Below are 27,446 nucleotides of genomic sequence, written 5' to 3'. Positions count from 1 at the left end.
ATTTAATGTCCAGAGAATGCATAGGCTCAAATGGAGGAGCCTGTAAAGCCCTCAAAACCAAATTAAGACTCCAAGGAGGAGAGATTGACTTAATGACAGGCTTGATACGAACCAAAGCCTGTACAAAACAATGAATATCAGGAAGATTAGCAATTTTCTGTGAAAAAGAACAGAAAGAGCAGAGATTTGTCCTTTCAAGGAACTTGCAGACAAACCCTTATCCAAACCATCCTGAAGAAACTGTAAAATTCTAGGAATTCTAAAAGAATGCCAAGAGAATTTATGAGAAGAACACCATGAAATGTAAGTCTTCCAAACTCGGTAATAAATCTTTCTAGACACAGATTTATGAGCCTGCAACATAGTATTAATCACTGAGTCAGAGAAACCTCTATGACTAAGCGTTCAATCTCCATACCTTCAAATTTAATGATTTGAGATCCTGATGGAAAAATGGGCCTTGATATAGGAGGTCTGGCCTTAACGGAAGTGGCCAAGGTTGGCAACTGGACATCCGAACAAGATCCGCATACCAAAACCTGTGTGGCCATGCTGGAGCCACCAGCAGTAAAAATGAACGCTCCATTATGATTTTGGAAATCACTCTTGGAAGAAGAACTAGAGGCGGAAAGATATAAGCAGGTTGATAATTCCAAGGAAGTGACAACGCATCCACTGCTTCCGCCTGAGGATCCCTGGACCTGGACAGATACCTGGGAAGTTTCCTGTTTAGATGAGAAGTCATCAGATCTATTTCTGGAAGCCCCCACATCTGAACAATCTGAAAAAACACATCTGGATGAAGAGACCACTCTATCGGATGTAAAGTCTGGCGGCTGAGATAATCCGCTTCCCAATTGTCTATACCTGGGATATGGACCGCAGAAATTAGACAGGAGCTGGATTCCGCCCATGCAAGTATCCAAAATACTTCTTTCATAGCTTGAGGACTGTGAGTCCCACCTTGATGATTGACATACGCCAAGGTTGTGACATTGTCTGTCTGAAAACAAATAAACGATTCTCTCTTCAGAAGAGGCCAAAATTGAAGAGCTCTGAGAATCGCACTGAGTTCCAAAATATTGATTGGTAATCTCGCCTCTTGAGATTTCCAAACCCCGTGCGCTGTCAGAGATCCCCAGACAGCTCCCCAACCTGAAAGACTCGCATCTGTTGTGATCACAGTCCAGGTTGGATGAACAAAAGAGGCCCCTTGAACTAAACGATGGTGATCTAACCACCAAGTCAGAGATAGTCGAATATTGGGTTTTAAGGATATTAATTGTGATATCTTTGTATAATCCCTGCACCATTGGCTCAGCATATTAAGCTGAAGAGGTCTCATGTGAAAACGAGCAAAGGGGATCGCGTCCGATGCTGCAGTCATGAGACCTAAAACCTCCATGCACATAGCTACTGAAGGGAATGATTGAAACTGAAGGTTCCGACAAGCTGAAACCAATTTCAGACGTCTTTTGTCTGTTAGAGACAAAGTCATGGATACTGAATCTATTTGGAATCCTAAAAAGGTTACCCTTGTCTGAGGAATCAAGGAACTTTTTGGTAAATTGATCCTCCAACCATGTCTTTGAAGAAACAACACTAGTTGATTCGTGTGAGATTCTGCAGAATGTAAAGACTGAGCAAGTACCAAGATATCGTCCAAATAAGGAAACACCGCAATACCCTGCTCTCTGATTACAGAGAGTAGGGCACGAGAACCTTTGAAAAGATCCTTGGAGCTGTGGATAGGCCAAAAGGAAGAGCAACAAATTGGTAATGCCTGTCTAGAAAATAGAATCTCAGAAACTGATAGTGATCTGGATGAATCGGAATATGAAGATATGCATCCTGTAAGTCTATTGTGGACATATAATGCCCTTGCTGAACAAAAGGCAGAATAGTCCTTATAGTCACCACCTTGAATGTTGGTGTTCTTACATAATGATTCAAAATTTTTAGATCCAGAACTGGTCTGAAAGAATTCTCCTTCTTTGGAACAATGAACAGATTTGAATAAAACCCCAGACCCCGTTCCTGAAAGGGAACTGGCACAATTACCCCAGATAACTCCAGGTCTGACACACACTTCAGGAAAGCCTGAGAGAGAAAAAATTCTCACAGGCGGTCTTACTTTGAAACCTATTCTGTACCCTTGAGAAATAATGTTCTGAATCCAATGATTTTGGATTGAATTGATCCAACCATCCTTGTAAAATCTTAGTCTGCCCCCTACCAGCTGTGCTGGAATGAGGGCTGCACCTTCATGTGCACTTGGGGGCTGATTTGATTTTTTAAATGGCTTGGATTTATTCCAGACTGGAGAAGGCTTCCAATTGGAAACTGTTCCCTTAGGGGAAGGGTCAGATTTCTGTTCCTTATTTTGACAAAAGGAACGAAAACGGTTAGCAGCCCTAAATTTACCCTTAGATTTTTTATCCTGAGGCAAAAAAACTCCCCTCTCCCCAGTGACAGTTGAAATAATAGAATCCAACTGAGAACCAAAAAATGTATTACCTTGGAAAGAGAGAGATAGCAACGTTGATTTAGAAGTCATATCAGCATTCCAAGATTTAAGCCATAAAGCTCTTCTAGCTAATATAGCTAAAGACATATATCTTACATCAATTCTAATGATATAAAAAATGGCATCACAAATGAAATTATTAGCATGTTGAATTAACTTAACAATGCTATACACATTATGATCTGGTACTTGCTGTGCTAAAGTTTCCAACCAAAAGGTTGAAGCAGCAGCAACATCAGCCAAAGAAATAGCAGGCCTAAGAAGATGACCTGAACATAAATAAGCCTTCCTTAGAAAAGATTCAAGTTTCCTATCTAAAGGATCTTTAAAAGAAGTACTATCTGCCGTAGGAATAGTAGTACGTTTAGCAAGAGTAGAGATGGCCCCATCAACTTTGGGGATCTTTTCCCAAAACTCCAATCTATCAGTTGGCAAAGGATACAGTTTTTTAAACCTTGAAGGAGGAGTAAAAGAAGTACCCAGTCTATTCCATTCCCTAGAAATTACATCTGAAATAGCATCAGGAACTGGAAAAACCTCTGGAATAACTACATGAGGTTTAAAAACCGAATTTAAACGTTTACTCGTTTTAATATCAAGAGGACTAGTCTCCTCCATATCTAATGCAATCAACACCTCTTTTAATAAGTAACAAATATACTCCATTTTAAATAAATATGAGGATTTGTCAGTGTCAATATCTGAGGTAGAATCTTCTGAAACAGATAGATCCTCATCAGATGCTGTTGGTCATTTAAAAATTCATCAAATTTATGAGAAGTTTTAAAAGACCTTTTAAGTTCATTAGAAGGTGGTATGACAGACAAAGCCTTCTGAATGGAATTAGAAACAAATTCTCTCACATTAACAGGAATATCCTGAACATTAGATGTTGAAGGAACAACAACAGGAAATGGATTATTACTTATGGAAATATTGTCTGCTTTTGAAAGTTTATCATGACAACTAGCACAAACTACAGCCGGAGGAAGAGTTACCACAAGTTTACAACAAATGCACTTAGCTTTGGTAGAACCGAGATCAGGCAGCAGGTTTCCAGTAGTAGATTCTGATACAGGGTCAGCTTGAGACATCTTGCAATATGTAATAGAAAAAATAACATATAAAGCAAAATTATCAATTTCCCTATTATGACAGTTTCAGGAATGGGAAAAAATGCAAAAAAAAATAAGCCTCTGGAAACCAGAAGCAAAATGAAATAAGGACTTAAATAATGTCAAAAATCTGGCGTCAAGTATGACGCACAACTGACAAAATATTTTTTGGCGCCAAGAACGTCTGCAACAAACACTAGCGTCATAGATGACGCAACTACGTTTAAACTCTCGGCGACAACTAAGAAGCCGGAAATGACGAAATTGCGGCAACAAACGTAATTTTCACGCCAAAAAAAGGCTTGCGCCAAGAATGACGCAATAAATTGTAGCATTTTGCGCTCCCGCGAGCCTAACAGCCCGCAATTTAGAAAAATAAAGTCAATTTGAAAAATTTTCAGGTAAGATTTTTATATATATATATATATATATATATATATATATATATATATTTATAAATGCATTTCCCAAAAAATTAAACTGACAGTCTGTAAGAAGAAAATATACTGATTAACCTGAATCATGGCAAATATAATTACAAACATTATATTTAGAACTTTACATATAAAGTGCCAAACCATAGCTGAGTGTGTCTTAAATAAAAGGAAAACATACTTACCAAAAGACACTCATCTACATAAAGTAGATAGCCAAAGTAGTACTGAAACGAGAATCAGTAGAGGTAATGGTATATAAGAGTATATCGTCGATCTGAAAAGGGAGGTAGGAGATGAATCTCTACGACCGATAACAGAGAACCTATGAAATAGATCCCCGTTAGGATGACCATTGTATTCAATAGGTAATACTCCCTTCACATCCCTCTGTCATTCACTGCACTCTGAGAGGAACCGGGCTTCAGCATGCTGAGAAGCGCATGTCAACGTAGAAATCTAGCACAAACTTACTTCACCACCTCCATAGGAGGCAAAGTTTGTAAAACTGAATTGTGGGTGTATTTATAGGCATTTTGAGGCTTGGGAAACTTTGCCTTCCTGGTAGGAATGTATATCCCATACGTCACTAGCTCATGGACTCTTGCCAATTACATGAAAGAAAGAAAATTATCAGGTAAGCATAATTTAAGTTTTCTCACAACGCCTTACTTGATCCACTACAATCTGGTTTCCGCCCTAAACAATCAACAGAAACCGCGCTCACTAAAGAAATAAATTACCTGTTATCAGCTAAAACAAAAGCTCACTACTTCTTACTAATTCTTCTTGACCTATCCACTGCTTTCGACACAGTTGAACAGCCTCTTCTCCTAAAAATCCTACATTCATTTGGCGTCCAAGACAGAGCCCTCACCTGGTTTGCTTCATATCTCTCAAACCGCTCGTTTTCCGTTCCCTTTAACACCACATCTTCTGATCCTTTGCCTCTCTCAGTTGGAGTACCACGAGGCTCTGTCTTGGGTCCCTTGCTTTTCTTTTTCTATACATCCTCCCTTGGAAAACGTATAGCCTCCTTTGGCTTCCAGTACCACTTATATGCTGATGATACCCAAATCTATCTTTCCTCCCCTGATATCTCACCCTCTTTACTTAACCAGATTTCCAACTGTCTCTTTGCAATTTCCTTATGGACGTCCTCACACTACCTACAACTCAATCAGTTCAAAACTGAGCTGCTTCTTATTCCCCCATCTTCCAGACATCCAAGACCTGGCATTCCTCTCACGATCGGAGACTCTATTCTCAACCCCTCACCCCAGGTCCGCTGCTGTCTTGGGGTCATACTTGACTCCGAACTCAAATTCAACCTATATATACAAGCACTTACCAAATCCTGCCGTGCACAACTACGCAACATTTCCAGAATTCGTCCCTTCCTTACTCAAAAAACTATGAAAATACTAATTCATTCCCTCACTTTGTCACACTGCATTGACTATTGCAATCTACTTCTAAATGGCCTTCCAAACCACCCCTTCTCCTCCCTCCAATCTATTATGAATGCTTCAACTAGACTCATCCACCTAAGTCGCTGATCTACATCAGTAGCTCCGCTCTGCCAGTCTCTACACTGGCTCCCCATACACTCCAGAATACAATTTAAAGTATTACCCCTTACTTACAAAGCACTCAACAGCCTCACTCCCAACTATATTTCCTCTCTCATCTCCAAACACTCTCCAACCCGTCCTCTTCGATCAACCTCTGACCTACTTCTCTCCACTATTATTATCTCTACATCCCACTCCCAAGACTTAACACGTGCTGCCCCTGTCCTCTGGAAATATCTACCTCGCTCCTTAAGACCGTCTCCAACCTTGTATAGTTTCAGACGCTCCTTGAAAACAAACTTATTCAAAGAGGCTTACCATCTCTCCTCCATACCAAACTAATTCTTGAACTCCATGACTCATTACTGCAACAACAATCCATGTAACAAGCTACCCCAAACCTTTTGACTTTGCACCCTTAACCTGTAGATTGTAAGCTCTCCGGAGTAGGGCCCTCTTCCTCCTGTACTAGATGTGTTTAGTTATGTTTTGTATTTTATCACAAATCCTTGTCATATACCCCTATCTTTGTACCCACCGCTATGGAATTTTGCGGCGCTATCCAAATAAATGAAAATAATAATACACATTGCAAGTTTAAAAAAATATATATTCTATATACTATTACTAATATATCCTTAAATTCAGAGAAGTACATAAATGTGAAACTTTATCTTTTATATATGTATATTTGTATAGTGTTAAAAATACCTGTTGAGCTTTCTTCACTGGATGTGTAAGTGCCCTTTTCTAGAAGTAGGTTCACCATTGTGGGGGAGTTAGCTACTTTTAAAGGAGTTTCTCCCTTTCTATTACTTTGATGTGGATTTCCTCCATAACGTAACAGCAGTTTTACTACCTGAAAGAGAGGGGGACAACAGATAAATAATGCACTATTGAAGAAATATTTAATTAATTTAAAAAAAATCATATTGGAAAATATAACGCCAAGTTTTTAAGCACAAACAGATCTTAAATTGATTCCCTACAATTAGCTCTTCATGTTCTGAACAACAACACCAAATAGGATGAATAGACCCTTTTTCGAGATGGAGACTTTATGGTTGAATTAGTCTAGTTGTCTACAGCCCTTCCTTACTTTAAGGGACATGGAAGTCAAAATGAAACATTCATGATTCAAAGAGTTTTAAAAACTATCTTATTTGGTAACTTTTGTTGAAATAAGCATGAGAGCCTACTGAAGTAGGCTAAGGAACATACAGGTCTTAAGTTCTACAGTGGGGAATGAAAGTATTTAGTCAGCCACCAATTGTGCAAGTTCTCCCACTTAAGAAGATGAGAGAGGCCTGTAATTTTCATCATAGGTATACCTCAACCATGAACATTGTCTGATTTGGAAAGAATTTATTTGCAAATTATGGTGGAAAATAAGTATTTGGTCAATATCAAAAGTTCATCTCAATACTTTGTTATATATCCTTTGTTGGCAATGACAGAGGTCAAATGTTTTCTGTAAGTCTTCACAAGGTTGTCACACACTGTTGCTGGTATGTTGGCCCATTCCTGCATGCAGATCTCCTCTAGAGCAGTGATGTTTTGGGGCTGTCGCTTGGCAACACGGACTTTCATCTCCCTCCAAAGGTTTTCTATGGGGTTGAGATCTGGAGACTGGCTAGGCCACTCCAGGACCTTGAAATGCTTCTTACGAAGCCACTACTTCGTTGCCCGGGCGGTGTGTTTGGGAACATTGCCATGCTAAAAGACCCAGACACATTTCATCTTCAATGCCCTTGCTGATGGAAGGAGGTTTGCACTCAAAATCTCACGATACATGGCCCCATTCATTCTTTCATGTACACGGATCAGTCGTCCTGTTCCCTTTGCAGAGAAACAGCCCCAAAGCATGATGTTGCCACCCCCATGCTTCACAGTAGGTATGGTGTTCTCTCTCCTCCAAACACAAGTTGTGTTTCTACCAAACAGTTCTACGTTGGTTTCATCTGACCATATGACATTCTCCCAATCCGCTTCTGGATCATCCAAATGCTCTCTAGCATACTTCAGACGGGCCCGGACATGTACTGACTTAAGCAGGGGGACACGTCTGGCACTATAGGATCTGAGTCCCTTGCGGCGTAGTGTATTACTGATGGTAGCCTTTGTTATGTTGGTCCAGCTCTCTGCAGGTCATTCTCTAGGTCCCCCCGTGTGGTTCTGGGATGTTTGCTCACCGTTCTTATGATCATTTTGACCCCACGGGGTGAGATCTTGCGTGGAGCCCAGATCGAGGGAGATTATCAGTGGTCTTGTATGTCTTCCATTTTCTAATTATTGCTCCCACAGTTGATTTCTTCACACCAAGCTGCTTGCCTATTGCAGATTCAGTCTTCCCAACCTGGTGCAGGTCTACAATTTTGTTTCTGGTGTCCTTCAACAGCTCTTTGGTCTTCACCATAGTGGAGTTTAGAGTGTGACTGTTTGAGGTTGTGGACAGGTGTCTTTTATACTGATAACAAGTTCAAACAGGTGCCTTTAATACAGGTAATGAGTGGAGGACAGAGGAGCCTCTTAAAGAAGAAGATACAGGTATGTGTGAGCCAGAAATCTTGCATGTTTGTAGGTGACCAAATATTTATTTTCCACCATAATTTGCAAATAAATTCTTTCAAAATCAGACAATGTGATTGTCTGGATTTGTTTCCACATTTTGTCTCTCATAGTTGAGGTATACCTATGATGAAAATTACAGGCCTCTCTCATCTTCTTAAATGGGAGAACTTGCACAATTGGTGGATGACTAAATACTTTTTTTCCCCACTGTACATGCAGGACCGTCTAACACAGGGCAAAACGGGCAGCTGCCCTGGGCCCAGTCTCTGTTGAGGGGCCCAAGAGTCCTAAAAAAAAAAAAAAAAAAAAAATTTTTTTTTTTTTTTTTTTTTTATTGTTCATACCACACTGCTGATGTGACATGGGGAACACACACATTCAGTCCTAATACTGTCACAGTCAAAAGTACTCTGCTTATATTTTTTTTTAAAAACTGTGCCAGACCGTGCCGGTGTCATGTGACATGCCAAGCTAGTGCTATGTGCTGTTTTAGATGTGCACTGTGCAGCACTGAATGCAAGCCCTAACTCGGCATCCAGCCATTTCCCACTGCATCAGAAAAGGTCCTATTGGGGTTACCACTGTTACCAGGTAACTGCTCTGGTGGTGGGGATTGTTTCTGGGTAGGGCTGACTGTAGGCGCATGCAGCAGAAAGCTGGAGCGGCAGGCACATGAGGATTTGAGCATCTGTGCAGCTGCATACACTGCTCTCTTCAGTCTTGAGGCTGTGTGACTCATCTCACACTGTATCCATGCAGCCTTGGACAGACAGCATCCAGTCTACTGGTCCCCTTAGCCCTGCTCTTTCTGCTGTGGCCCTAAGATCAACTAACTGAAGTTTGTTAGGAGAATAGTGCTTTGTAGAAAGGTGTCAGTGGGAAGAATAAGTGAGTGCACACACGCCCCTCCCCATGCAGCATTGTCTAGTTCAGGGTGAGAGGGAACTTGTTCCTAGCAAAGAAGCAACATGTGCTGGTGTGGCTGATGTATAGCGTCATGCTGATACTTCACACATTAATGTAAGGTTTATTTTTATAGTTTTTATTTTCTCTCTGTCTCAGATTTTACAGCTTCCCATAGTAGTTCTGCTGTTCCAGTCAGTCAACTTATATTTGTCTGCACCTCCATGCTTCCTCCTTTACCTTGCTTTGGTCCTGTTGGCTGCCCTAAATCTCTTTAACCAGCTAACCTCACACCAGAATCACATTCAAAAGAATATTAAATGAATCCACAGTGGAGGAATTTATATATTTATTTACTTATTAGTACTGCTTAGGTCCAGTTTCACATATTGCATTTTTTTTTTTTTTTAAATGATTAGCCCAGCAGTGGATGATTTACCGCTGGGCTAATGATTTAGTTGTTTTTTGGGATGTTGGGGTGGAGATCAAAATTGCATGGGGTGGGGGTGGGGGGCCCAAGAAAATGTTTGCCCAGGGTCCAATCAATATTAAAGAAGGCCCTGTGTACATGTATAAAATGGTTTTAAACGTCTCGTCAAATAATAGCTGCCATAGAGTAAGCCCTGATCGCCTTTATGAAAAGTACTTCAGCATAGATGCATCTGTTTACTAGAAATCACAAAGCCATTTTAAAGATTTATGTAAACATACTGGGTTAGGTGATATTTTGTGAACAAGAACGAAACACTATTGCAAATAGTCTTGGTAGAGGCAGATTCAAACAAGTGTGCCCCTAGGCAACAGCTACACATGTTCAATAAAACCAGGGAAGCAGGTTACACATTTACATAACCAATTAAAACTAGATTCCTGATAAAATAAATTTCTTGAAAAACAAAGTAGAACCAGTATTAGTACTGATGGGCAGATGTTCGCCAAAACCTAGAATAGGCAGAAATGTGTCCCAGATAACTAGGCAGTAGAAGCCCTGTATATACAACCCCTACACTTCATAAGGCACCTCATGTATAACCAAGCAAGAACTTCGAGAAAGGAAGGACATTTAGGTAAAAATGTTTAACAGTGGCACAAGAAAAAAAACAAGACAAGCAGAACAAAGTTTTTATATGGTTCTTCAGAGTTAAAATTATTTATCATGGGATCAGACAAATCTAATTGCCGAGAGCAGGTTTGAAAGTACAAAGAAAGGAAAAGAAATTCAGACGTTCAAAGCTCCTTGCTTGTTTCCAGAATTCAGACAGGATAAAAAAAAAAAAAAATCAATGAAGAAAAAAAAAACTTCCACACACAAGTAGATGCTATAGAAATCAAGTTAATGCATCTAAAAACTAGACATCTGCATTTGACTTGTCTTAAAGATACTGATTTGTAAGACTGCTGTTGATCATGGATTTAACGTGACAGTCTAGTCCAAAATAAACTTTCATGATTAAGATAGGGCAATGTAATTTTAAATTTACTTTTATCACCAATTTTGCTTTGTTCTCTTGGTATTCTTAGTTGAAAACTGAACCTAGCAGGTTCATATACTAATTTCTTAGACCTTGAAGGCCGCCTCTAAGCTGAATGTATTTTGACAGTTTTTCACCACTAGAGGGTGTTAGTTAATGTGAGTCATATATAGATAACTGTGCTCACATACGTGGAGTTACCTAGGAGAAAGCACTGATTGGCCAAAATGCAAGTCTGCCAAAAGAACTGAAATAAGGGGCAGTCTGTAGAGGCTTAGATACAAGATAATCACAGAGGTGAAACGTGTATTAATATAACTGTTGGTTATGCAAAACTAGGGAATGGGTAATAAAGGGATTATCTATATTTTAAAACAAAAATTCCGGTGTACACTTATCTTTAATGATAGGCAGTTTTTAATAGACAAGTGCATTAGCGTATATTGTTTTACTACACATACTGAATATGACCATCAGCATTTGGCTCTTTTCAGATCACAGATCTTTGTATTGACACTAACGCACAAGTCCACTAAAAAAACTAATTTATGATTACCTGATAAATTTATTTCATGGTGGTGAGAATCCAAGATCCATTACTCTTAGGAATTACTCTTCTCTACCATTAGCATAAGGCCAAGGTGTCCAAACCCCAAGACATCTATAAAACCGCTCCGACCTCAAACATACCTTAGTCTATATGTATACGTACACCAAGCAAAGTGAGGTAAGAAAAGGGAAAAGGGGCCATAAAAGAAGCAGAGAGAAAAAGATGTGCTAAAGAAAATAAAATAACCCCCCCAAAAAGGGTGGGGTCTCTTAAACGTTAACCATCTTGAAAGAAATTAATTTATAAGATAAGCATAAAACATAATTTATGTAAGAACTTACCTGATAGATTCATTTCTTTCATATTGGCAAGAGTCCATGAGCTAGTGACATATGGGATATACAATCCTACCAGTAGGGGCAAAGTTTCCCAAACCTCAAAATGCCTATAAATACACCCCTCACCACACCCACAATTCAGTTTAACGAATAGCCAAGCAGTGGGGTGATAAAGAAAGGAGTAGAAAGCATCAACAAAGGAAACATGGAAATAATTGTGCTTTATACAAAAAATCATAACCACCATAAAAAGGGTGGGCCTCATGGACTCTTGCCAATATGAAAGAAATGAAATTATCAGGTAAGTTCTTACATAAATTATGTTTTCTTTCATGTAATTGGCAAGAGTCCATGAGCTAGTGACATATGGGATATCAATACCCAAGATGTGGAGTCTTCCACTCAAGAGTCACTAGAGAGGGAGGGAATAAAAATAAAAACAGCCATATTTCGCTGAAAAAATTAATCCACAACCCAAAAAAATAAGTTTATTTTCATTTTTGAAAGAAAAAAACTTAAATCAAAAAGCAGAAGAATCAAACTGAAACAGCTGCCTGAAGAACTTTTCTACCAAAAACTGCTTCCGAAGAAGCAAATACATCAAAACGGTAGAATTTAGTAAATGTATGCAAAGAGGACCAAGTCGCCGCTTTGCAAATCTGATCAACTGAAGCTTCATTCTTAAAAGCCCACGAAGTGGAGACTGATCTAGAAGAATGAGCTGACCCGACTCCAAATAAGCTTGATTAATCAAAAGTTTCAACCAAGAAGCCAAGGAAAAAGCAGAAGCCTTCTGACTTTTCCTAGGACCAGAAAATAAAACAAATAGACTGGAAGTCTTCCTGAAATCTTTAGTAGCTTCCACATAATATTTCAAAGCTCTTACCACATCCAAAGAATGTAAGGATCTCTCCAAAGAATTCTTAGGATTGGGACATAAGGAAGGGACAACAATTTCTCTACTAATGTTAGAATTCACAACCTTAGGTCAAAATTGAAAAGAAGTCCGCAAAACTGCCTTATCCTGATGAAAAATCAGAAAAGGAGACTCACAAGAAAGAGCAGATAGCTCAGAAACTCTTCTAGCAGAAGAGATAGCCAAAAGGAACAACACTTTCCAAGAAAGTAGTTTAATGTCCAAAGAATGCATAGGCTCAAAAGGAAGAGCCTGTAAAGCCTTCAGAACCAAATTAAGACTCCAAGGATGAGAAATTGATTTAATGACAGGTTTAATACGAACTAAAGCCTGTGCAAAACAGTGAATATCAGGAAGTATAGCAATCTTTCTGTGAAATAAAACAGAAAGAGCGGAGATTTGTCCTTTCAAGGAACTTGCAGACAAACCCTTATCCAAACCATCCTGAAGGAACTGTAAAATTCTAGGAATTCTAAAAGAATGCCAGGAGAATTTATGAGAAGAACACCATGAAATGTAAGTCTTCCAAACTCTATAATACATCTTTCTAGAGACAGATTTACGAGCTTGTAACATAGTATTAATCACTGAGTTAGAGAAATCTCTATGACTTAGAACTAAGCGTTCAATTTCCATACCTTCAAATTTAATGATTTGAGATCCTGATGGAAAAACGGACCTTGAGATAGTAGGTCCGGCCATAACGGAAGTGGCCAAGGCGGGCAACTGGACATCCGAACCAGATCCGCATACCAAAACCTGTGTGGCCATGCTGGCGCCACCAGCAACACAAAAGACTGTTCCATGATGATTTTGGAGATCACTCTTGGAAGGAGAACTAGAGGCGGGAAGATGTAAGCAGGATGATAACACCAAGGAAGTGTCAGCGCATCCACTGCTTCCGCCTGAACATCCCTGGACCTGGACAGGTATCTGGGAAGTTTCTTGTTTAGATGAGAGGCCATGAGATCCATCTCTGGAAGCCCCCACATCTGAACAATCTGAGAAAACGCATCTGGATGGAGAGACCACTCCCCTGGATGTAAAGTCTGGCGGCTGAGATAATCCGCCTCCCAATTGTCTACACCTGGGATATGCACCGCAGAGATTAGACAGGAGCTGGATTCCGCCCAGGCAAGTATCCGAGATACTTCTTTCATAGCTTGGGGACTGTGAGTCCCACCCTGATGATTGACATAAGCCACAGTTGTGATATTGTCTGTCTGAAAACAAATGAACGGTTCTCTCTTTAGCAGAGGCCAGAACTGAAGAGCCCTGAAAATTGCACGGAGTTCTAAAATATTTATTGGTAATCTCGCCTCTTGAGATTTCCAAACCCCTTGTGCTGTCAGAGATCCCCAAACAGCTCCCCAACCTGAGACTCGCATCTGTTGAGATCACAGTCCAGGTTGGGCGAACAAAAGAAGCCCCTTGAACCAAACGATGGTGATCTATCCACCATGTCAGAGAGTGTCGTACATTGGGATATCTTTGTATAATCCCTGCACCATTGATTCAGCATACAAAGCTGTAGAGGTCTCATGTGAAAACGAGCAAAGGGGATCGCGTCCGATGCTGCAGTCATGAGACCTAAAACTTCCATGCACATAGCCACTGAAGGGAATGACTGAGACTAAAGGAGCCGGCATGCTGCGACCAATTTTAAACGTCTCTTGTCTGTTAGAGACAGAGTCATGGACACTGAATCTATCTGGAAGCCTAAAAAGGTGACCCTTGTCTGAGGAATCAAGAAACTTTTTGGTAAATTGATCCTCCAACCATGTATCCGAAGAAACAACACTAGTTGATTCATGGGAGATTCTGCAGTATGTAAAGACTGAGCTAGTACCAAGATATCGTCCAAATAAGGAAACACCGCAATACCCTGTTCTCTGATTGCAGATAATAGGGCACCCAGAAACTTTGAAAAGATTCTTGGAGCTGTTGCTAGGCCAAATGGAACAGCAACAAATTGGTAATGCTTGTCTAGAAAAGAGAATCTCAGAAACTGAAAGTGTTCTGGATGAATCGGAATATGAAGGTATGCATCCTGCAAGTCTATTGTGGACATATAATGTCCTCGCTGAACAAAAGGCAGAATAGTCCTTATAGTCACCATCTTGAAAGTTGGTACTCTTACATAACGATTCAAAATTTTTAGATCCAGAACTGGTCTAAATACATTTTCTTTCTTTGGTACAATGAATAGGTTTGAATAAAACCCCAAACCTTGGGGGGCGTGTCTTAGGAGCCGCCATGATTAGACGCTTTCTCTAACAGCTCAAGATCCCTGAAGGAGATTACATTGATTATATATCTCTCAACTCGGATAACATGATCCTCCCTAGTGGATTTGGCTATATAAAGGTCCACTGAATCCGAGAATACTTATCTCATGAAGGTCCCTTCCTCGGATCCATCGTAAAGCTCTTTTAGTCAGTCAGGGCGGCGGCCTTTCATCATCATTATAACCCCCCCCCGGTTCGCCGGGTACAGCTGAACCACATAGTTTTCTACTGGGTGGCGAAAGTAACTTTAGACATGGATCGGGCTTTGAGTCACACAATTCAAGCCCGCTTGACAGCTCTAGCACGGAAAGTGGACAATACTTTTACTCACCTTCTATCTCTTGTGGAGTCTAACCCCCAGCAACAGCCAAAAAGGGAGCTTAAAATGGCTGCCGAAGTGGTGCAGGATACGCAGCATGTCAGCTTGCAGTGTCTCCCTTGTGAGACAGAGATCACGCAGCATCTGGTAGCCCTGGAGCAACAGCCGTACACAACCTGGCAAGAGGCCACTGGATGGTCCCCGGGATTGAAGGACTCGGTCATCGCATCTGCTACAGAACTGACCGGGTGTGGGGGAGCCTTTCGGGAGCAACAATTACAGCTGCAGGTGGATACGGCCGGCCACCTGAAGTACTATAAAGTGTCATCTACGGACCCGGTGACGACCGGAGTTTTAAATTCCCCCGGGAGGTCCCCATTGCCCGAGTTGCAAATGAACTTACTCTTACCTGCCTATCCTCACTCATTGTCTCCTCTGGGCTCCCTTGAGAGGTCCTCATCAGATGAAATAGGGGGGATTATGTTAGCAGACATTGACTTTGGTCCTTTTCTTTTGGAGGATCAGTGTTACCAAGAGAAATACTCCAGACAGAACATGTTCTACATCATTCTGAGGGCCTACCACAAGACAAGGAAGCCAGCTTGCACCCGGTTAGGGATTGGGTAGATTCAGAAGCCTAATAGTAGCCTAATAGTAGCATTTGGTTTCCCATACAATACTACTAACTTTTTTTTTTCCTAGGTTTGAATTTATATAAGGGACTAGAACATTTGTTTTTAGCAACAACTTTATTTGAAGTTATTCCTGTGTCAAAGTTACTTATATTTATTGAATATGTTGAAATGGGATTGGGCTGCCAACCTCTTTTATTGCCCCCCTCAAACGAAGACCAATGGCTTGTTATGTCAGTTCTGGTAGCATGCTGGGCAGCACACCTACACTTAGTATCAATGATACACACCCATTGAGCTGACTATATATTAGTACCTCTCCTTCCCCTTATCGGAGACTGTGAGATAGGGAATATTCTTGATGTTTCTAGATTGGCCCCTGTTTTCACTTAAGTAACCACCCAAAATATATATTTTCATATGTTCAGCTTCAATGATATATCATTTAATTTCTCCATAGGTTGGTGGATTATTTAGCGGTGTTAATCCGCTGTGCAGCGCTGAAATTTTTTTTTATCTATTTTTCCCCACTAACTCAATTTTATTACCAGCATATATCACTATACTCTCTTATATTTCACCCAATATGGTGAAATGTTTAGTGGTACTAATCCACTACTTTACAACTACATATATAAGGTTATATAAATGTGGTACCTCTCAGAAACAAGAGTCTGTTATTGCTTGCAAGAGAAATTTTAAAGTATCATTCTAATAGTAAGCAATCCATCCCCCAGAGGTACTTATCTTGAGCTATTCTATATATTAAAAAGAGGTATCAATTTATTATTGTTGCATTTTAAGTCTGACATGGTTAACAGTGGTAATGTGTTGTACTGTATTGCATGAGACGTTTACATGTTGTCTGTAGTTTTTTCAAATAGGTACTTATGTTTGGCACTAATGCGTCTTATGTTAGACATGGTGGTTTTGAACATTTTCTGTTGACACTTTGTAAATGTGATAATGCAAAATGTATGTTATTGTCCGCAATACCTCAATAAAAAACGTTGATTTAAAAAAAAAACCCCCAAACCTTGTTCCTGAGGAGGAACTGGCATGATTACCCCTGAAGACTCCAGGTCTGAAACACACTTCAGAAAAGCCTGAGCTTTTACTGGATTTACAGGGATGCGTGAGAGAAAAAATCTTCTCACAGGAGGTCTTACTCTGAATCCTATTCGATACCCTTGATAGACAATGCTCTGAATCCAATGATTTTGAACAGAATTTATCCAAAAATCCTTGAAAAACCTTAAGATGCCCCCTACCAGCTGAGCTGGCATGAGGGCCGCACCTTCATGCGGATTTAGGGGCTGACTTTGGTTTCCTAAATGGCTTGGATTTATTCCAATTTGAGGAAGGCTTAAAATTGGAAGCAGATTCCTTGGGGGGAGGATTGAGTTTTTGTTCCTTATTCTGACGAAAGGAACAAAAACGGTTAAAAGCCTTAGATTTACCCTTAGGTTTTTTATCCTGAGGCAAAAAAACTCCTTTTCCCCCAGTGATAGTTGAAATAATAGAATCCAACTGAGAACCAAATAAATGATTACCTTGGAAAGAAAGAGATAGTAATCTAGATTTAGATGTCATATCGGCATTCCAAGATTTAAGCCACAAAGCCCTTCTAGCTAAAACAGCTAAAGACATGGATCTAACATCAATTTTGATATCAAAAATGGCATCACAAATAAAATGATTAGCATGTTGCAGTAAGCGAACAACGCTAGATATGTCAGAATCCAATTTGTGTTGCGCTAAATTTTCAAAAAAAAAAGTTGATGCAGCCGCAACATCAGCCAAAGAAATAGCAGGTCTGAGAAGATGACCTGAATATAAATAGGCCTTCCTTAGATAAGATTCAAGTTTCCTATCTAAAGGATCCTTAAAGGAAGTGCTATCTTCCATAGGAATAATGGTACATTTAGCAAGAGTAGAAATAGCCCCATCAACTTTGGGGATTTTTTTTCCCAAAACTCTATAGATTTTGCTGGTAAAGGATACAATTTTTTAAACCTTGAAGAAGAAATAAAAGAAGTACCTGGCTTATTCCATTCCCTAGAAATCATATCAGAAATAGCCTCAGGAATGGGAAAAACCCCTGGGGAAACCACAGGAGGTTTAAAAATAGCATTTAAACGTTTATTAGACTGAACGTCAATAGGACTGGTTACCTCAATATCCAAAGTAATTAACACTTCTTTTAAGAAAGAACGCATATACTCAATTTTAAATAAATAAGTAGATTTGGCAGTGTCAATGTCTGAGGAATGATCTTCTGTTTCAGATAGATCCTCATCAGAAGAGGATGAATTATTATGTTGTTGGTCATTTGAAATTTCATCAGCTAAATGAGAAGTTTTAAAAGACCTTTTACGTTTATTAGAATGTGGAAATGCAGACAAAGCCTTCATAATAGAATCAGAAACAAATGCTTTAAAATTTACAGGTATATCTTGCACATTAGAAGTTGAAGGAACTGCAACTGGCAATGTACTATTACTGATGGAAACACTATCTGCATGTAAAAGTTTATCATGACAACTATTACAAATGACATTCGGTGGAATAATTTATACAATTTTACAACAAATGCACTTAGCTTTGGTAGAACCGATGTCAGGCAGCAATGTTCCAGCAGAAACTTCTGAGGCAGGATCAGATTGGGACATCTTGCACAATGTAAGAGAAAAAACAACATAAAGCAAAATGATCTATTTCCTTATATGACAGTTTCAGGAATGGGAAAAAATGCAATAGCATAGGACTCTGAAAGCAAAAAGCAAGAGGCAAGCAAACAAGGGGTAATTAAATAATGAAAAAAGTTTGGCGCCAAGTATGACGCACAACGTAACGTAAACTCTTTTTTGGCGCCAAAAATAACCCGAAATGACACACTTGAGTCACTAATGACTCCGCCGTGTGAAAGGTCTCGGCGTCACGCATGACGCCGGAAATGTCGAAGTTGCGTCATAAACGTACTTTTTCGCTCCAAGAATGACGCAATAAAGTTTACCATTTGACGCACCCGCGGGCCTAATACCCACAATTGCAAGAAGTAGTCAATTGAAAAAAGACTAAACCCCAGGTAAGAAATAAATTTCTTAAAAATGTTTACATTCCCAAATATGAAACCGACAGTCTGCAGAAGGAAATACATGAACCTGACTCATGGCAAATATAAGTACAATACATATATTTAGAACTTTATATAAATGCATAAAGTGCCAAACCATAGCTGAGAGTGTCTTAAGTAATGAAAACATACTTACCAAAAGACACCCATCCACATATAGCAGATAGCCAAACCAGTACTAAAACAGTTATTAGTAGAGGTAATGGTAAATTGAGAGTATATCGTCTATCTGAAAAGGGAAGTAGGAGATGAATCTCTACGACCGATAACAGAGAACCTATGAAAGAGACCCCCGTTAGGGAAATCATCGTATTCAAATAAGTGATACTCCCTACACGTCCCTCTGACATTAACTGTACTCTGAGAGGAATTGGGCTTCAACAATGCTGAGAAGCGCATATCAACGTAGAAATCTTAGCACAAACTTACTTCACCACCTCCATAGGAGGCAAAGTTTGTAAAACTGAATTGTGGGTGTGGTGAGGGGTGTATTTATAGGCATTTTCAGGTTTGGGAAACTTTGCCCCTCCTGGTAGGATTGTATATCCCATATGTCACTAGCTCATGGACTCTTGCCAATTACATGAAAGAAATTATGTTTTCTTACATACATGTGATGAGAGTCCACGATCCATTACTCCTGGGAACTAATATCCAAGTTGTGGAGTCCACGAGTAATAACATAAAGGAAAGGGTTTAAAAACATTTTTTCACTGAGAAATTAAATCAGAGGACAAATAATGATCCTTAGTGCACGCAAAAAAAAACTAATTAAAAAGGGGATTTCTTTCATATAGGTGGCAAGAGTCCATGATCCATTACATACAAAATTACAATCCTACCACTAGGAGGCAACGCTTCCCAAACCCCAAGAGCCCTATAAAACACCTCACACCTACCTTAGTCTTTACCTTGCTTCCGTTGGAGGAGGTTGAAGAAGGAAGATGTGTATTGATTTCTTCAGTGAAAAGAGCTTTCAGTCTATGCACTCTAAGAGTACACTGCTTGTCAGAGGGATATATTTGGGGTAAGGTTTATGATACAATGGATTCACCTCATGGGAAAACAGAATTTATGTTTACCTGATAAATTACTTTCTCCAACGGTGTGTCCGGTCCACGGCGTCATCCTTACTTGTGGGATATTCTCTTCCCCAACAGGAAATGGCAAAGAGCCCAGCAAAGCTGGTCACATGATCCCTCCTAGGCTCCGCCTACCCCAGTCATTCGACCGACGTTAAGGAGGAATATTTGCATAGGAGAAACCATATGATACCGTGGTGACTGTAGTTAAAGAAAATAAATCATCAGACCTGATTAAAAAACCAGGGCGGGCCGTGGACCGGACACACCGTTGGAGAAATTAATTTATCAGGTAAACATAAATTCTGTTTTCTCCAACATAGGTGTGTCCGGTCCACGGCGTCATCCTTACTTGTGGGAACCAATACCAAAGCTTTAGGACACGGATGATGGGAGGGAGCAAATCAGGTCACCTAGATGGAAGGCACCACGGCTTGCAAAACCTTTCTCCCAAAAATAGCCTCAGAAGAAGCAAAAGTATCAAACTTGTAAAATTTGGTAAAAGTGTGCAGTGAAGACCAAGTCGCTGCCCTACATATCTGATCAACAGAAGCCTCGTTCTTGAAGGCCCATGTGGAAGCCACAGCCCTAGTGGAATGAGCTGTGATTCTTTCGGGAGGCTGCCGTCCGGCAGTCTCGTAAGCCAATCTGATGATGCTTTTAATCCAAAAAGAGAGAGAGGTAGAAGTTGCTTTTTGACCTCTCCTTTTACCGGAATAAACAACAAACAAGGAAGATGTTTGTCTAAAATCCATTGTAGCATCTAAATAGAATTTTAGAGCGCGAACAACATCCAAATTGTGCAACAAACGTTCCTTCTTCGAAACTGGTTTCGGACACAGAGAAGGTACGATAATCTCCTGGTTAATGTTTTTGTTAGAAACAACTTTTGGAAGAAAACCAGGTTTAGTACGTAAAACCACCTTATCTGCATGGAACACCAGATAAGGAGGAGAACACTGCAGAGCAGATAATTCTGAAACTCTTCTAGCAGAAGAAATTGCAACCAAAAACAAAACTTTCCAAGATAATAACTTAATATCAACGGAATGTAAGGGTTCAAACGGAACCCCCTGAAGAACTGAAAGAACTAAGTTGAGACTCCAAGGAGGAGTCAAAGGTTTGTAAACAGGCTTGATTCTAACCAGAGCCTGAACAAAGGCTTGAACATCTGGCACAGCTGCCAGCTTTTTGTGAAGTAACACAGACAAGGCAGAAATCTGTCCCTTCAGGGAACTTGCAGATAATCCTTTTTCCAATCCTTCTTGAAGGAAGGATAGAATCTTAGGAATCTTAACCTTGTCCCAAGGGAATCCTTTAGATTCACACCAACAGATATATTTTTTCCAAATTTTGTGGTAAATCTTTCTAGTTACAGGCTTTCTGGCCTGAACAAGAGTATCGATAACAGAATCTGAGAACCCTCGCTTCGATAAGATCAAGCGTTCAATCTCCAAGCAGTCAGCTGGAGTGAGACCAGATTCGGATGTTCGAACGGACCTTGAACAAGAAGGTCTCGTCTCAAAGGTAGCTTCCATGGTGGAGCCGATGACATATTCACCAGATCTGCATACCAAGTCCTGCGTGGCCACGCAGGAGCTATCAAGATCACCGACGCCCTTTCCTGATTGATCCTGGCTACCAGCCTGGGGATGAGAGGAAACGGCGGGAATACATAAGCTAGTTTGAAGGTCCAAGGTGCTACTAGTGCATCCACTAGAGCCGCCTTGGGATCCCTGGATCTGGACCCGTAGCAAGGAACTTTGAAGATCTGACGAGAGGCCATCAGATCCATGTCTGGAATGCCCCACAGTTGAGTGACTTGGGCAAAGATTTCCGGATGGAGTTCCCACTCCCCCGGATGCAATGTCTGACGACTCAGAAAATCCGCTTCCCAATTTTCCACTCCTGGGATGTGGATAGCAGACAGGTGGCAGGAGTGAGACTCCGCCCATAGAATGATTTTGGTCACTTCTTCCATCGCCAGGGAACTCCTTGTTCCCCCCTGATGGTTGATGTACGCAACAGTTGTCATGTTGTCTGATTGAAACCGTATGAACTTGGCCCTCGCTAGCTGAGGCCAAGCCTTGAGAGCATTGAATATCGCTCTCAGTTCCAGAATATTTATCGGTAGAAGAGATTCTTCCCGAGACCAAAGACCCTGAGCTTTCAGGGATCCCCAGACCGCGCCCCAGCCCATCAGACTGGCGTCGGTCGTGACAATGACCCACTCTGGTCTGCGGAAGGTCATCCCTTGTGACAGGTTGTCCAGGGACAGCCACCAACGGAGTGAGTCTCTGGTCCTCTGATTTACTTGTATCCTCGGAGACAAGTTTGTATAGTCCCCATTCCACTGACTGAGCATGCACAGTTGTAATGGTCTTAGATGAATGCGCGCAAAAGGAACTATGTCCATTGCCGCTACCATCAAACCTATCACTTCCATGCACTGCGCTATGGAAGGAAGAGGAACGGAATGAAGTATCCGACAAGAGTCTAGAAGTTTTGTTTTTCTGGCCTCTGTCAGAAAAATCCTCATTTCTAAGGAGTCTATTATTGTTCCCAAGAAGGGAACCCTTGTTGACGGAGATAGAGAACTCTTTTCCACGTTCACTTTCCATCCGTGAGATCTGAGAAAGGCCAGGACGATGTCCGTGTGAGCCTTTGCTTGAGGAAGGGACGACGCTTGAATCAGAATGTCGTCCAAGTAAGGTACTACAGCAATGCCCCTTGGTCTTAGCACAGCTAGAAGGGACCCTAGTACCTTTGTGAAAATCCTTGGAGCAGTGGCTAATCCGAAAGGAAGCGCCACGAACTGGTAATGCTTGTCCAGGAATGCGAACCTTAGGAACCGATGATGTTCCTTGTGGATAGGAATATGTAGATACGCATCCTTTAAATCCACCGTGGTCATGAATTGACCTTCCTGGATGGAAGGAAGAATTGTTCGAATGGTTTCCATTTTGAACGATGGAACCTTGAGAAACTTGTTTAAGATCTTGAGATCTAAGATTGGTCTGAACGTTCCCTCTTTTTTGGGAACTATGAACAGATTGGAGTAGAACCCCATCCCTTGTTCTCCTAATGGAACAGGATGAATCACTCCCATTTTTAACAGGTCTTCTACACAACGTAAGAATGCCTGTCTTTTTATGTGGTCTGAAGACAACTGAGACCTGTGGAACCTCCCCCTTGGGGGAAGCCCCTTGAATTCCAGAAGATAACCTTGGGAGACTATTTCTAGCGCCCAAGGATCCAGAACATCTCTTGCCCAAGCCTGAGCGAAGAGAGAGAGTCTGCCCCCCACCAGATCCGGTCCCGGATCGGGGGCCAACATTTCATGCTGTCTTGGTAGCAGTGGCAGGTTTCTTGGCCTGCTTTCCCTTGTTCCAGCCTTGCATTGGTCTCCAAGCTGGCTTGGCTTGAGAAGTATTACCCTCTTGCTTAGAGGACGTAGCACTTTGGGCTGGTCCGTTTCTACGAAAGGGACGAAAAACAGAATTTATGTTTACCTGATAAATTTCTTTCTCCAACGGTGTGTCCGGTCCACGGCGTCATCCTTACTTGTGGGATATTCTCTTCCCCAACAGGAAATGGCAAAGAGCCCAGCAAAGCTGGTCACATGATCCCTCCTAGGCTCCGCCTACCCCAGTCATTCGACCGACGTTAAGGAGGAATATTTGCATAGGAGAAACCATATGGTACCGTGGTGACTGTAGTTAAAGAAAATAAAATATCAGACCTGATTAAAAAAACCAGGGCGGGCCGTGGACCGGACACACCGTTGGAGAAAGAAATTTATCAGGTAAACATAAATTCTGTTTTCTCCAACATAGGTGTGTCCGGTCCACGGCGTCATCCTTACTTGTGGGAACCAATACCAAAGCTTTAGGACACGGATGAAGGGAGGGAGCAAATCAGGTCACCTAAATGGAAGGCACCACGGCTTGCAAAACCTTTCTCCCAAAAATAGCCTCAGAAGAAGCAAAAGTATCAAACTTGTAAAATTTGGTAAAAGTGTGCAGTGAAGACCAAGTCGCTGCCCTACATATCTGATCAACAGAAGCCTCGTTCTTGAAGGCCCATGTGGAAGCCACAGCCCTAGTGGAATGAGCTGTGATTCTTTCGGGAGGCTGCCGTCCGGCAGTCTCGTAAGCCAATCTGATGATGCTTTTAATCCAAAAAGAGAGAGAGGTAGAAGTTGCTTTTTGACCTCTCCTTTTACCTGAATAAACAACAAACAAGGAAGATGTTTGTCTAAAATCCTTTGTAGCATCTAAATAGAATTTTAGAGCGCGAACAACATCCAAATTGTGCAACAAACGTTCCTTCTTTGAAACTGGTTTTGGACACAGAGAAGGTACGATAATCTCCTGGTTAATGTTTTTGTTAGAAACAACTTTTGGAAGAAAACCAGGTTTAGTACGTAAAACCACCTTATCTGCATGGAACACCAGATAAGGAGGAGAACACTGCAGAGCAGATAATTCTGAGACTCTTCTAGCAGAAGAAATCGCAACTAAAAACAAAACTTTCCAAGATAATAACTTAATATCAACGGAATGTAAGGGTTCAAACGGAACCCCCTGAAGAACTGAAAGAACTAAATTGAGACTCCAGGGAGGAGTCAAAGGTTTGTAAACAGGCTTGATTCTAACCAGAGCCTGAACAAAGGCTTGAACATCTGGCACAGCTGCCAGCTTTTTGTGAAGTAATACCGACAAGGCAGAAATCTGTCCCTTCAGGGAACTTGCAGATAATCCTTTTTCCAATCCTTCTTGAAGGAAGGATAGAATCCTAGGAATCTTAACCTTGTCCCAAGGGAATCCTTTAGATTCACACCAACAGATATATTTTTTCCAAATCTTGTGGTAAATCTTTCTAGTCACAGGCTTTCTGGCCTGAACAAGAGTATCGATAACAGAATCTGAGAATCCTCGCTTCGATAAAATCAAGCGTTCAATCTCCAAGCAGTCAGCTGGAGTGAAACCAGATTCGGATGTTCGAACGGACCCTGAACAAGAAGGTCTCGTCTCAAAGGTAGCTTCCAAGGTGGAGCCGATGACATATTCACCAGATCTGCATACCAAGTCCTGCGTGGCCACGCAGGAGCTATCAGGATCACCGACGCCCTCTCCTGCTTGATCCTGGCTATCAGCCTGGGGATGAGAGGAAATGGCGGGAACACATAAGCTAGTTTGAAGGTCCAAGGTGCTACTAGTGCATCCACTAGAGCCGCCTTGGGATCCCTGGATCTGGCCCCGTAGCAAGGAACTTTGAAGTTCTGACGAGAGGCCATCAGATCCATGTCTGGAATGCCCCACAGGTGAGTGACTTGGGCAAAGATTTCCGGATGGAGTTCCCACTCCCCCGGATGCAATGTCTGCCGACTCAGAAAATCCGCTTCCCAATTTTCCACTCCTGGGATGTGGATAGCAGACAGGTGGCAGGAGTGAGACTCCGCCCAAAGAATAATTTTGGTTACTTCTTCCATCGCTAGGGAACTCCTTGTTCCCCCCTGATGGTTGATGTACGCAACAGTCGTCATGTTGTCTGATTGAAACCGTATGAACCTGGTCCTCGCAAGCTGGGGCCAGGCCTGGAGAGCATTGAATATCGCTCTCAGTTCCAGAATATTTATCGGTAGAAGAGATTCTTCCCGAGACCAAAGACCCTGAGCTTTCAGGGATCCCCAGACCGCGCCCCAGCCTATCAGACTGGCGTCGGTCGTGACAATGACCCACTCTGGTCTGTGGAACATCATCCCTTGAGACAGATTGTCCAGGGACAGCCACCAACGGAGTGAGTCTCTGGTCCTCTGATTTACTTGTATCTTCGGAGACAAGTCTGTATAGTCCCCATTCCACTGACTGAGCATGCACAGTTGTAATGGTCTTAGATGAATGCGCGCAAAAGGAACTATGTCCATCGCCGCCACCATCAACCCGATCACTTCCATGCACTGAGCTATGGAAGGAAGAGGAACGGAATGAAGTATCCGACAAGAGTCCAGAAGCTTTGTTTTTCTGGCCTCTGTTAGAAAGATCCTCATTTCTAAGGAGTCTATAATTGTTCCCAAGAAGGGAACCCTTGTTGACGGGGATAGAGAACTCTTTTCCACGTTCACTTTCCAGCCGTGAGATCTGAGAAAGGCCAGGACAATGTCCGTGTGAGCCTTTGCTTGAGGAAGGGACGACGCTTGAATCAGAATGTCGTCCAGGTAAGGTACTACTGCAATGCCCCTTGGTCTTAGCACCGCTAGAAGGGACCCTAGTACCTTTGTGAAAATCCTTGGAGCAGTGGCTAATCCGAAAGGAAGCGCCACGAACTGGTAATGTTTGTCCAGGAATGCAAACCTTAGGAACCGATGATGTTCCTTGTGGATAGGAATATGTAGATACGCATCCTTTAAATCCACCGTGGTCATGAATTGACCTTCCTGGATGGAAGGAAGGATAGTTCGAATGGTTTCCATCTTGAACGATGGGACCTTGAGAAATTTGTTTAAGATCTTGAGATCTAGGATTGGTCTGAACGTTCCCTCTTTTTTGGGAACTATGAACAGATTGGAGTAGAACCCCATCCCTTGTTCTCTTAATGGAACAGGATGAATCACTCCCATTTTTAACAGGTCTTCTACACAATGTAAGAACGCCTGTCTTTTTATGTGGTCTGAAGACAACTGCGACCTGTGGAACCTCCCCCTTGGGGGAAGTCCCTTGAATTCCAGAAGATAACCCTGGGAGACTATTTCTAGCGCCCAAGGATCCAGAACATCTCTTGCCCAAGCCTGAGCGAAGAGAGAGAGTCTGCCCCCCACCAGATCCGGTCCCGGATCGGGGGCCAATATTTCATGCTGTCTTGGTAGCAGTGGCAGGTTTCTTGGCCTGCTTTCCCTTGTTCCAGCCTTGCATTGGTCTCCAAGCTGGCTTGGCCTGAGAAGTATTACCCTCTTGCTTAGAGGACGTAGCACCTTGGGCTGGTCCGTTTTTACGAAAGGGACGAAAATTAGGTCTATTTTTTGCCTTGAAAGGCCGATCCTGAGGAAGGGCGTGGCCCTTACCCCCAGTGATATCAGAGATAATCTCTTTCAAGTCAGGACCAAACAACGTTTTCCCCTTGAAAGGAATGTTTAGTAGCTTGTTCTTGGAAGACGCATCAGCCGACCAAGATTTCAACCAAAGCGCTCTGCGCGCCACAATAGCAAACCCAGAGTTCTTAGCCGCTAACTTAGCCAATTGCAAAGAGGCGTCTAGAGTGAAAGAATTAGCCAATTTGAGAGCATTGATTCTGTCCATAATCTCCTCATAAGGAGGAGAGTCACTATCGAGCACCTTAAGCAGTTCATCAAACCAGAAATATGCGGCAGTAGTGACAGGGACAATGCATGAAATGGGTTGTAGAAGGTAACCCTGCTGAACAAACATCTTTTTAAGCAAACCTTCTAATTTTTTATCCATAGGATCTTTGAAAGCACAACTATCCTCTATGGGAATAGTGGTGCGTTTGTTTAAAGTAGAAACCGCTCCCTCGACCTTGGGGACTGACTGCCATAAGTCCTTTCTGGGGTCGACCATAGGAAACAATTT

At 41.6% G+C, this 27,446-nt stretch overlaps 1 protein-coding gene across 4 annotated transcripts in view; it reads right to left on the bottom strand.

Annotated features, from left to right (window-relative positions):
• ANKRD11 (ankyrin repeat domain containing 11) overlaps positions 1-27,446 on the bottom strand; it is a 1,020,931-nt gene that overhangs the window by 250,710 nt on the left and 742,775 nt on the right. For 3 of the 4 annotated variants that reach the window (XM_053690514.1, XM_053691658.1, XM_053691096.1), the window contains exon 8: positions 6,362-6,505. In XM_053690514.1, the coding sequence (XP_053546489.1) occupies positions 6,362-6,505 (144 nt within the window). Of the gene's footprint in view, positions 1-6,361; positions 6,510-27,446 lie in introns of all 4 variants that reach the window. The other variant, XM_053692364.1, reaches the window with a different exon arrangement.

This window comes from Bombina bombina, chromosome 1, assembly GCF_027579735.1.
Source record: "Bombina bombina isolate aBomBom1 chromosome 1, aBomBom1.pri, whole genome shotgun sequence".
Taxonomy (NCBI): domain Eukaryota; kingdom Metazoa; phylum Chordata; class Amphibia; order Anura; family Bombinatoridae; genus Bombina; species Bombina bombina.
The sequence above is the reverse complement of the archived record's forward strand: the minus strand, read 5'-3'. Positions and strand labels throughout refer to the sequence as shown.